This window comes from Gadus chalcogrammus, chromosome 20, assembly GCF_026213295.1.
Source record: "Gadus chalcogrammus isolate NIFS_2021 chromosome 20, NIFS_Gcha_1.0, whole genome shotgun sequence".
Classification (NCBI taxonomy): domain Eukaryota; kingdom Metazoa; phylum Chordata; class Actinopteri; order Gadiformes; family Gadidae; genus Gadus; species Gadus chalcogrammus.
The window spans coordinates 2,746,297-2,759,373 of record NC_079431.1 but is presented as its reverse complement, the minus strand read 5'-3'; the positions used below and the strand labels follow the sequence as shown (position 1 = coordinate 2,759,373).

The 13,077-nt window shown below is 49.5% G+C and overlaps 1 protein-coding gene across 1 annotated transcript in view; it reads right to left on the bottom strand.

The window, feature by feature from the left end:
• Nucleotides 1-11,200, bottom strand: part of ppp1r9ala (protein phosphatase 1 regulatory subunit 9A-like A) — a 29,190-nt gene extending 17,990 nt beyond the window's left edge. Inside the window, exons 1-3 of the mRNA XM_056580329.1 lie at nt 11,051-11,200; nt 8,525-8,792; nt 5,945-8,024 (exon numbers count right to left, since the gene is read on the bottom strand). Coding sequence (XP_056436304.1) covers nt 5,945-7,855 — 1,911 coding nt within the window. The 5' untranslated portion in view covers nt 7,856-8,024; nt 8,525-8,792; nt 11,051-11,200. The remainder of the gene's footprint in view (nt 1-5,944; nt 8,025-8,524; nt 8,793-11,050) is intronic.
• Nucleotides 11,201-13,077: the final 1,877 nt, after the last annotated feature.

The window sequence follows — 13,077 nt, the reverse complement described above, 5'->3', positions numbered from 1 at the left end:
TGTTTGCTCTGGATCAGATAGGCCACACTTACGATGAAAGATCACAGCTCTGGCTTCCCAAGGTAAAGCCAAGGGCTTCCTGCACAGCTGAACACTCTCGGTTGGCAAAGAAGCAACCCACTACCTAAACCCCCTCTACCTGCATTATCATAACAGGAGGCGTGATCAGTTTTTGACTACAATGTCAACATGGAGGGGATTCACCTTCCCACTTTTCCTGGCCAGGGAGTATTCTGAACAGTGTAAGTATCACGCAAAGAGCCCTTTTGACAAGCAAGCCCCTTTTTCTACATGTGTACCTCGGTACAAAGTTATTTTCATTGAGCAGAGGGCTGCTCACTGTGGTTGTTTTTCTGTGCGCGTCTCATGGATTTATGAAAACCTCCAGTGATATCATCTTTGATCCCGTGTCCAGCTTTCATCTGCCACATTAGTCATGTGTGCACACACACTGCACACAAACACACTGCGACTCCAACGACCCACCAGAACACTCACCCAAGAACACCCAATCCCTGTTCTCCGCAAGCCTCCCAGAAACACTAGTGTGGGAACTGATTCAGCAGCAAGAGCAGCAGCAGCAGCAGCAGCAACAGCAGGCTGAGTCAGTGAAGGCCCCTGGATGCAGACCGTCCCATGACGGAGATCATCATGCCCCCTAGGGCTGAACGATCTATCGTTTTCGACCGAAAATCGCGATCTCAAGCATTACGATTTTGGGATCGTCAAAGCTGCGGTTTTTTTTATTTTACAAAAGTGCAATTATTTTGATGCTGATGAGCCATTGAAGCAAGTTTACTTAAGAAAGAGGGCTCCCTTTTTATTTGACTTTTTTGTTTGCTGTTTCTTAGGTACTTGAATAAACAGTCTTGCATTTGAAATCTGTTGCCAGCAGTTTTCATTATTGCATTACCTTAATGGAATTCAATGGTTATATTAATTTATACTGAAACTTGATTTAAAGAAAATAAATCGTGGTTGAAATCGGAACCGCAATCTCTACCAGAAAAATCTCAATTTCAATTTTCTCTTAAAATCGTTCAGCCCTAATGCCCCCTAACCCACAGTGGTCACCTCAAGGGATTGGAATCCTCCGCCATAGTACCGCTTCAAACCCAACCATTCCTCGTGTCTCTACCGCCGTACATGTCTTGTAGTACAGCAGAGCATTTACTTAACGCCGACTGGGACCAAGTAGGCATACTTCTAGTTACATTTAAGGCATTTAGCAGAAAAACGATAGGTTCAATCGTCGGAAGAAGGAGAAACAACAATATATCGCTGTCGGTACAGTAAGGATGTTCATAGAACCAAGTGCCAAGCACTAACAATCACTAGGTTAACCCATTCCTCGTATAACAAAGAGAGCTAGGATTAGACGCTACACAATGCTAGTACAATTTTTATGCGGCCGGGGCCAGGATCAGGATGTACCAAATACAATAAGTTCAGTTTATAGGGGAAAACAAAGAAACGAACATCCCTTTCCAGCCCTGTCACGCACAAGGCCCATATCGAACACAGGACAGATTAGTGGAGGCTCAATCTGTGCAAGAAAACCGTTTGTGTGGGGTTTACCGGTGTGAACTTGAGAGAAAGGAGTGGAATTCGGTCGTGTAATTGGACACCCAATAAGGGGCGAACGCAGACAGGTTTGGCTAGTTGTGTGTTCGCCAGGCGACCTAGAAAGCCTTTGTTGTTCGCGCGACAACACACCAACGAGCAACAAAGACCGATCCCGGGACCGAGAAGAAAAACGCAGCCCCGGCCGCTCGAAGAACACACACCGTGTTCGTCAGCGCAGAGTGAGGAGAAAATCAGCCCCCCGAGAAACAAAACCCTCCCTGTGCCAAGTTGTTTAGAACCCCGGCATTGAGGAGACTGAGCATTAGTATTCTGTGCCAGTGATCCAGAGACACCCCCTTTCTCCCTTTCTCCCTCCCTCCCTCCCTCCCCCCTCATTCCCGCTTCCCATCTCATCCAGGTGTCTGGAGGGAGCCCAGATTCTGCCGGGGCCTCTCTTTGGGCCGACTGGCTGGGGTGGGAGGGGGGGGCCGAGAGAGAGAGGGAGGGGGGGGGGGGGCAGAGAGAGAAAGAGGGGGGCGGGGCTTGAGCAGACGCATTCCTCTCACTGCTATAGTCTCAGCTCCGATAGGAAATGGAAAGCATAACAATCCGAGGGGAGGGCTGCACAGGCCGGCCACAGACCTGGCAGCGGAAGAGCGGGAGGCAACCAAAACCTTTTCCAGGCCTGAACCAGAACCTGATGGAGGCACTTCTGCTTTCCAGGATTTACAGGAAACGGGAAAAAAAAAAAAAAAAAGTGAAGGAGTGGAGGAGAGAGAGAGTCAGATGGGAGACGACAGACAACAAAGGATTAGGATCCGAGATTATACGACACGTAGGAGTAACGAAGTGGTTTGTTGAGGCAGCACTTCAACCGGCGGGAACGGCAGTGAAAACCGAATCCTCTCCTTTCACAAGGAACCAAACCGTTTCCAAGCCAAGCAGCGTGCAATACTTTTCTAAACTCACGATTGTCTTGGAAAGGTGGAAGATTCAGGGTGCAGGATTGTCACGAAGATATGCGTGTGAGGGTAAGGCCTTACAGTAGTAGGCGGCACTAGAACAACTGGAATGTTTAGGTCACGGTGAGGAGGAGTTAATGATGAGCTGCCGTACCACAACATATTAAGAGCGAAAAACTAAACTGAAGCTCTGAAAGGAAAAATACAATTGGAGAGGAATACTTTTGCGATAACGTCACAGAGATCATTAAATGTTTCCTTTTATCCGCTTGGGCAAGCAGAAACAAATAAGGCGTGCAGTCTCTCACTCGCAATAAACTCTCGCGTGCTCATTAACACATCCTGTTGTGTGTGACTTGGGAAGGGGGCAATGTCTGTGTTTGCCTGACTGTAAACGCTGCCACTTCCTGTCACAAGCCCTGTGGGGGCGGAGCACAGCAGCAGGTGTAGATCCCGTTGGATTCGGCCATTTTCTTTTTTTCTTCCTTTTGTCACGATGAATGGGTTCAATGGAGGTAAAGTACACGTGTGTCAAACCTCCACACACACACACACACACACACACACACACACACAGTGTAACAGTGTTCCAGGAGCAGGCAAGGTGAACTCTTATTCTAGGCCTAAAGCTGCACTGTGTCAGCCAAGGTGAGCGGTGAATTCCTGCAGGCACGGATTGCTGTGTGTGCACAAGACGTGTGTGGTTTACAGTGTGGACATTTTTGAAGCATCAGGCCACTATTTTTCTGTTTTCTTTCCTCTCCAGACCACGCCTGTAGAAATAGCACGCATTACAGCACAGGTTTTCCTGTGCTAAGGGTTAAGACCGGTTTATGCTGTAGATCAATAACTAGAGATGTTTAGACATCCTACAGTGTCTATCTGGCAGTGGAAAACCTTTGCAACGCACGCCACCGTGATAGCAAATAACCAACCTTAAGCATAATTATTTTATAGGCTCAAATAAACTGGGCCTATAAAACAATCAAAGTCACTTTAAAAATACCTCAAAATGTACTTAGGCACCTACAATCAAAAAACTATTATAATCTTTATGCAATGAATCCGAAATCACTGATAAAGAAGATATCAGATGTGTGACCGACCCGACGTCCGAGCATGGCAGCTACCTTGGGGAAGACAAACCCTGTCTTTATGCCCTGTGGTACCAGGGGGGGGGGGGGAAACCAGTCCACCCAGCACACCACCCACTCACCTACCCAGCCTGCGTACCTCCCAATCCCACCCACTCCCAGCGTCGGCCAGACCATTCCAGCCATTCAACCCCGATAAGGCTAATGCGCGTTGAGGACTGATGCCTCCTGCGGTTCACAATGAGGACTTTCTCTCCACCTGATGGAACCGTTCCCATGTCCAGACTCGGGTTACTGCGGCTTCTGATCCTGCTGGGGGCCCGGGCACAAAGCGCTTCCTCTTCCCCGGGGACTCCAGAGAGCTGGAGCACAGCGACCGGCTCAGACTAGCAGGCTGCACAGAAATGGGCACGGCTGGACTCCTTTGTCGCCCCGGACCTGGGTGGACGGCTGGACGCCTCCCTGTGCTGGGGAGTCCCGGGCTAATGCCCCTACCGGCCCCCTCCCGCCGCGCTCTGGGTTCAAGTCTCCGGTTCGTCGTTGTCCCAAGGATGTGTTTCTCTCTCTGGCTCTTTCAGCCGTCGTGTATTTATATGTTAACTTGCGCTTTACAGGTCTGCCCGGCGCTTTGAAACCGGCTCTGTTCAAAGGTTTCCCCTTTTATCCTCCTGCTATCCTCCCCATCTGGAACAGTGAGTCCATGCCCCCTCTCTCGTTCCCTTTCATCAGGAACAGCTCATTAAAAAGGACCCTCAGTGCCCCAGGGGGGCCCCGATGTAGGTGAACCCGCACAGGGGACTTAAGACACTCTGAGTCGCAATGGAGTCCGTGTGTCTGTAGCACTTTGCACCGATATCTGATCCTTTATTATTAATTACAGTGTATATCGCCTAGCAAGAATCAGCCCAAGGCCTATACTTTGACCTCCAGCCATCGGCCGGAAACACAGTGTCATCATGCTATCCACAGCAGGAAACGTTTTAGGTCATACCTCAACCTTATATCTGATCCTTGGGGAGGTATGGGGTTCAGGAAGTGGAGCGGGTTGGCTGGTAACCGGAAGTTTGCTGATTCAATCCCCGTACGTCTCATGTGGAGGTGTCCCTGAGCAAGACACCTCACCCTAACTGCTCCTGAAGAGCTGGCCGTCACCTTGAACCGTTGCCACCGCCGTCGGTGTGTGAATTCTTGCATGAATGGGTGAATGAATGTTGGGCGATAATTGCATAGCTCTTTGAGTGGCCACTGGTTAGACGAAAAGCACGAGATAAATGTAGTCCGCCTGGCATGTACCGTCCTACATCGTCGACCTCGGTTGCCTTTGCCGATCCGTCCATGATGTACGCACATGGGGAACGCGGGCCTACAGGAAGCTGTGAAGCACATCTCGGCCCCCTCACTCTAACAGTCAGCCAACTGTTGTTGTTGTTGTGTGTGTCCCCCCCCCCCCCCATCTCTCCAGGTCGGCCACCCTCTGGACCTCTGACCCAGGACCCCCTGCCAGGCCCCGTAGCAGGGCGGGGGGGCGGGGGGGGGGCCCACACCCTGAGATAACAGCCTGTTTTCGGGCCTGGGTCAACATGTGGTGGTGAACGGACTGCAGGGATTAGTGTTGTTTTCCACTGATGTTCGAAACGTCGATTAGATCTGCTATGATAGTGGGGGACAGCACCCATCACCCTCTAGTTCAACAGGAACCCCCCCCCCCTCCTCCCCACCCACCCATCACGAAACCATGTTAATGGACTGACTGTATGTTCATGCCAACAATGCCAACAAGACTATATATAGAAGAAGGGCTGATGCATGTGGGCACCCTGTTTGATTCTTAAGCCTAGCCGGGAGCCAGTTAAAGCCATTCGGTCGTGTGTGTGCTCACTCGCTCACTTGGCCCCGTTTCTTCACAGCAGAGTACAGTCAAAAAGCCTTCATACCATGGCTTTAAATCATCACCCTTGTGAAAACAACACCTACAGGCCCCTAAATACGTTTCCCTTCATTGGTCAGTCGTAATATATGTACTGAGGGTAATAAACGGGAAGGACAGCTTCTGCAGACGCTGCCTAAAAGGTCACCTACCCTACGGTATGGGATTTGAAAAACATGACACTGCAGGTGAGCCACGGGCAAAGCTGTTGTTATGACACAATCATGTGTCATGCGACGAAAGCAGTCATTAGGGAACGTCCCGACGAGCATACATACACGGTTGCCTAATGACTTGCTGCACCACGGCATTTTACAGTCACTGGTGCAATCTCTGTTTACCAGGAAGCTGCAATTACTTCAAAGCCACAAACAAACAAGGCACCAGCCACTTACCAGTATGGGATTGGTGGAGAACTGGATCTTCCTCCGCAGCGGTGGTTCGTCCTCGTCCGACAGCCCAGGAGCCTCTTCATAGTAATCCTCATATTCCCCCGGATGTCCGTCTCCTCTGTACTCTTCCTCATCCTCCTCTTCCTCCTCTGGGTCTTCCCTGAGGACTTGGTCTACGTCCCTGTCGTCGTCAAACGCCGCGTTCTCGATCCCGTACACCCCGGGGGAGACCCGGCCCTCGTCCCGCTGTCCCCCTTGCTCTTCCTGTTCGCCCTCTTCCTCACCCCCCCCCTCCTCTTCCTCCTCCTCCTCCTCCGCAACTTCCTCTTCCTGTTCGCCTTCCTCTTCCGCCCTCCGCCTCGAAGCCTCTCCCCTCCGCTCCTCTGAAACCTTCTTCCCCTGCACCTCCTCCGCCGACGCTCTCCTGATATCCGCTTCCTCCAGAGAGGGTCGGAGCTCCCTCCCCCCCTCCCTCACCCCGCCGCCGGACCCCCCGGGGCCGCGGCCGAGGCGATCCGCCGACGCCGAGTGAGTGACGGCGTTGGCGGCGGCGGTGCCTCTCGGGCCCTGCGGCGCTTTCCCCTCCTCAAACACGCTATCTTCATCCTCGTTTCCTTCACTGTCAGACGACTCGTTCTGGACCACCACCAGCTCCGCCCGCACCACGCCCCGGGACCCCGGCAGGGGTGCGGCACCGGAGGGCTTGTCCCTGGGGGGGCTCAGACCTCCGGGTCCACCCCCGACCCCGCCGTCCGACCGCTTGGTGACGGTGCCTTGGGAGCTGATGGCGGCCGACGGCGCAGAGTTCTGCTTCTGGTCTCTGGAGGTCCGGCCTAGGAGGACGTCCCCCCTAGCAGGGGGGGATCCGACGCCCTCCCTGGAGGACGGCTTGTAGCCTGACCCGGGGGGCGGGGTCTGCTCGGGGGGGGCGGGCTTATGCGTGGACTCTGTCGTCACAGAGCTGGGTCTGCTGGCTGCGGTTGTGGACGTTAACGTTGTTTTGAGGGTCGCCGTGACCACTGGGGACGTGACTTTGGTCGCCACGTTGGCACTCGGGGATGTGCACTTGTTGTGGGTGTCGCCGGCTGGCGGAGAGTTGGTGCTGGTTGGCTCTTTCCCAGCGGGGGGCGGCGCTGCCGCCGCCGCCGTGCTGGCTTTGGTGCCAGCTCTAGTGGGGTCGTCGCCGTCGCTGCTGCCCGTGTAGCTGTCCAAGCGTCGGGAGATGGGGCCGGCGTTCAGCGAGGCCCGGGACGCGGGCTTCCCCTTCCCCTCCGCGTCCACCTTCTCGTCTGGTTGGTGTTTGCTCGCCGGCGTGGAGGTCTGCTCTGGTCTGAGGCTGCTCTCCGAGACTCTCCTTGAAGCCTTTCCATCGTCGGGCGCGCTGCCCAGGGACACTCGGGTCACGGTCCGGGTGGTGGCCTTGTCGGAGGCGGGCGGGTCTTTGATTCCTCTTTCAAAGAGCTTTCTGGTGGAGGAGAACTTCTGCGCCAGAGCCACTTTGTCAATCTCCACATCTTCTCCTTTGGGGGGTTTATCTAAACTGTGTGATGGCTCTGGGCTGGTCGCGTTGCTGAAATTAGTTTTTTGTGTGCCCACAGGAAACTGCACTTTAGTTGGGGCTATGGGAGACAGTGGAATCTCCGTTTTTAACGATGTCTTGGCTACTTCTTGAGGCTCTTGTTGGCCATCCATCTGCAGGAATATGTTCTTGATCTTGTTCACCCGATTGCCGAAGGGCCTCCCCCTCGAGTCCTCCCTGGTATCACTTGAGCCATTTGCATATGACTTAGTAGCGCCATCCGATTTTGTCCCATCGAAATTGCATTTTATGGCATGGAAGTCCGACTTGTATGCGTTTCTATGGGGCGACGCGCTCCGCAGCGTCCTGTCCCCTTTACTCTCGGCTTTCAGCATTTTCCTCAGATGTAGTTCGCAGTCCAATCAGAGATGATGTGCCCGCGGTGAAAATGAAACCGCGGTTTTGGTTAAAGTGAGGTTGGTATTCCCCGATTGGTTGGTAAAGATCTTTCCCTCCTTTATGCGCAACCGGGTCCGGCGTAGCCTCGTCGGAGCGTTGTCTCAACTAACACACACACACACACACACACACACACACACACACACACACACACACACACACACACACACACACACACACACACACACACACACACACACACACACACACACACACAGGAGACAACAGTCAGTACAATTTGAAAATATACAAACCATAGACTTCTATTTGTTTAGTTTAGCTCGTCTAATCAATGGTTAATGCCACACGACAAACTCTGCACGCGAGATAACAAAAGGTCCCACACTTAAAAAGTTATTCTGGTAAGCCGATACAAACTGTGTTACACACCGAAACCAACGCAATTTAGACTACAGCCGGTGTTTGATTATGGATAACAACCAAGCGGTATAATGATCCACAGAGCAAACAGCGGAACAAAGTCAAACTTACTGGACCAGTTCAATACAGTTCGTCTTCTCATTGTCACGCATTCAAACACCGCGCACACTTCTAATAGATATACTTCAGTATCCAAGCGCGTATCCAAGCGCACAAGTACTCACCACTGTCCAGCATCTCACCTCCCATTGGTTTCATCGTGCTGGGCACCGAACGATTGTCCTTTTTGGCGTCCAATGTACACTACAAAAGTTGTCCCTTCTTCTTCACCGCCATCATTCCCGACTCCAACGCTTCCCTGCCTCCTCCTTGTACTCAGCAGAGTAGACCTGTCGCGATGCGTGCGCACTCATGGCCGGGCGCGCCCCCACGGGATCCGACATGTCGGGGACGCGCACACATTCCAGGGCTGTGTTATTGACCCCCCGCCCCCTTTTTCCGAGCATGGCCCAGGAGCAAAGGACAGGCACATGAGAGGAGAGGTAGAATGGCTTGAGATTCGTGGGAAAAACATTTATTTACAGTATTTGAAGATATCAAAGCTGAATGTGTCCCTTAGATATGTATTGAAAATATATGAAATTGCGTGACTGAGGAGTATCGTGGTTGATATACTGAAAGCAATATTATTAATAAGCAATATTATTATATAACTTTTACTTTGGGACATAGTTGTACTATGTCTGGAGGAAAAAAACGTTGAAAACGTTTGTAAAGATTGAATTAGCTCAGTCTTTGAAATGAATCTCAAAAATTCGGCTGCTACCATTCCTGAAATAACACACATTATCAGGATATTCCTAGAAATCAGACATCCCAACAGAGCAAAGATCATCAACAAAGAATAATAAGGTTATGAAGAAGAGATTCCACATGATGTATTTTTGTCTCCATGACAATTAAGCCAACAGCTTGAAATGTCTAAACATTATTCTAAAGCCACACTGCATTTCACTTCCATCCTCCAGACCAACCTCCTGCCAAACAGCCTTCAAAGAAAAGTCTTCTGGGAGTGTTATGAGGGAACATTTCATTAGGCAATACCTAGTGCCAATTCAACATCATTCATCATTTTGAAGCTAAACACAACTTCTTATCTGCAGTTGTTTTATTATGAGCCCGCTTGAAAAATGAATAGGGATTTAATAACATTTCCATGGCTGAATCTCCACTTTTTTATTTATTTTTTTAAAGATCTCCCCATCTCATTTACCAACTGAATTCAAGGACAGACAATACAAGTGGATCTGTGAGGATCTGTTTGAGACCTGCATACAAAACCGTACGTGTGGTTTGTGGTGAGGTCGATAATAACCGCCTATTAAAACAGGTTGGACCGGGATCCTTAATTTACACATATCTTTTGTCCATGTTCGCATGTGTGCACAAGTATGCTCGTATACAGAGTCGGACTGTGAGTTGAGCAGCATTTAGCGGAAGGATCCCTACTCAACGTGATAGAAGAAGGGGTTCAGGTTGTCACAGTGAATCAGACATGAGAGAGCTCGGACTGGCAGCCAGAGACCCCACCAGATGGTGGTCTATTTATCAAGCGCTCCATATTTGCGGAGCGTTTCTATTTTTTTTTCTCCGGTAATCTCATTTGCCTCAAGTGTAATTCCGTTTCAATATTTAACTCCATCCAGCATGAAATATTAAGCACTTTTCAAATCTACGTCCACGTCAAGATAAATTTCCTCTACCCTTCCGGGCGGATTTGGTTTGTTTGGTAGCAAGGCACTTTAGAACTTCATCGATGAAAAATAAGAAAACTATGTTTGTTTATTTTCTTGGCACTACTATGTGTAATCTGCCACTCAGATTATTGTCAAAAACCTATACACAGTGTTTTGACAATAATCTGAGTGTCTGATTATTTTTGGCATGTGAAACACTGTGTTTTGAGCCGATTCATTGAGGCAGTCTGAGCGTCTGTGCTTGAGATCCTTTGGTATTTCCTTGAGAGTTATCTGCCCTTACATTCCACCCGAGACAGGACTATCTGATGTGTGGGCCTTTATGAGCCTCCTCACAGTCACTCTTTGGGCCTCCATGCTGTGGTATTTGGTGTTCATTTGTTTTATTTAAATCCCCTGTCTGTCTGTCAAAAGAGCCAGAGAGAGACCGGAGTGCATGATAATCAAAGCCGTTAAAACGAATAGTTCAAAGTGAACCGGTTTTGAAAGAAGCATTTTTTCAGCTACAGTGAGTCTGAACCATCCCAAATGTATAAAATAGAGTCAGTTCAAATGGACAAACAGTGAGAGAACAACTAAGATTTCCAAACTCAGCTCTGCATTCTGCGTTATGCTGTGTGTGCACATCAGGGCCGCATATGTGTGGGTGTTTACGATCTGAGCCTGTGGATTAGGCCCTAGCAACTGTGTGTACTGAACACCATGCAGGCTACACGCCTTCCTCACACAGTCCCCGGGACGTTACCCCAGGAGGAACAGGCGAGCCATGGGTCTAACCAACGGTTCCTATGGCAACCCTTCACATGGGAAAAGGAGCCCCGGGAACATGTTTGATCAAATTGCACAATGCAGACTAACATGTAGAGCGTTGTGAACCAGACACGACCGGACGAAACAACTTAAAAAATATTTAACCAAGGTGTACGCACGGTGCGTTCCAGATGAACCCCCACACTTGAAAACTGTTTTGGCATTGTTTTGATATTCGCTCACCGTTAACAACATGTTCCGAGTATCCTTTTAGGAGTTGATTTACTGAAGGTACATGAAGGCACTGACTGCTTCGCAGATTGTTAACCGTTGCACACGGTCAATATTGACAGTTTAATTCTTTGCGATGGGCGAGTCAGCTGCGGCTGTGTGTTGGTGGTATGCACTATTGGAGGAATGTATGTTGCGCTCATACAGTGCATGCCCAAGCCTGATCCGGCATGTCTCCGCTTCCTGAACGCCTGTGTCACATGCGCACCCACACACATGCACACTGGCAGGGTTGAATACACACACGCACAAAGACACACGCACACACACACACACACACACACACACAGACACACACGCACGCACACACACACACACACACACACACACACACACACACACACACACACACACACACACACACACACACACACACACACACACACACACACACACACACACACACACACACACACACACACACACACACAGAATTAGTAATAATAACCCAAACTTTTTGGTACATGTACGACTGTTTTAAAGTGCATTTGGTGTTCAGTTCTCTCATCTTTATCCTGGAGATTCTCCGCTGTCCTCGGCTAGGATATGCTGCCCTCTCTTGACGGGTTATTGACACCACAAGGTCATAACTAAAACATGAACATTAAAGACCAGTGTCAAACAACACTGTCCTCAGCCTTCTATGATCACATGTCAATCGGATCACATTGATTGACGACTCTATATATTTGCAAATGTTTATGGACACGATATGATCAGGCACTGAAATTATTTGAACATCAACCCGCATGTTTCCATGAATTGACTCATAGCTGAAAATGTTTTTTGTGCTGTTCCCTGACAAAGAGCCAAATGCCCCCATGCATATGTGTACTTGTGACTTGGCGAACACAGAAGGCATTGTGGCGACAAGCTGCTTCACTTTAATGATAGCTGTGCTTTTATCGCCCCATCAGTTTGTTGCCAAGGTAACTCAAACGAGAACAAATGCCACGTTGTTCGGTGTACCACTTTATGACTGTCGTCTCTCTCACACCACAGTTACTACGTTCTGTGGAAAATCCTTTCAAGGCATGTTCTGAGTGTCTGAAGTCAAACCAATATGCCAATTATCCATTAATGATCGCGAAGCCTCATGATGATGTATACTCCTGACGAGGAAATTCAATGCGGAGAGATCCCATGCACGGTTTTCCCACCACTGCTGCCCTAGATCGTTCTGAGATATTTCAGTGGAGAACTCCCTTGTGTGCTGGCTAGTTAGTTTGTGTGTGTGTGTGTGTGTGTGTGTGTGTGTGTGTGTGTGTGTGTGTGTGTGTGTGTGTGTGTGTGTGTGTGTGTATGTGTGTATGTGTATGTGTATGTGTATGTGTGTGTGTGTGTGTGTGTGTGTGTGTGTGTGTGTGTGTGTGTGTGTGTGTGTGTGTGTGTGTGTGTGTGTGTGTGTGTGTGTGTGTGTGTGCATCCCTCTGCAGCTGTCATTCGCTCCCTGGGCAGTGTACACACACTCTCAAACCATCTGGACTGCAGTCGCCGCAGAACACGAAACCTCTGTTCATATTGAATCTGGATTCATAAAGTTAAGAGAGATCTGGCAGCTCGTGTATCTGCACTGATTTAAGTCAAAGAATTGTGGACACATGGAGAGTTTTATGAAGAAGATATCCGTGGTTGAGATCTGAGTACGTTTCTAAGGATTTTTTTTCTCATGAGGGCATATTGTTCAAACAGACTGGCTAAGGTCTGATTGAATAAAACAAGACAATACTTCCACACATACAGTGCCATACACGCCCTGAAATGACATTAAGCTGCTGTCCAGTGGCTCATTTCACAATACTCTTATGATCTATCACAACGTTTGACTCTAAACTAAATTACTCCCTTTGACTCTAAACTAAATCCTGGGTAACAAGGGAAGTGAGTAATGGCTCTTTTATTGTTGTTCAGGAGTGATTCATCTCAACCCAGGCTGCATGTTCAATTCATACATTATTTCCTGACACGATCCAGCTGTC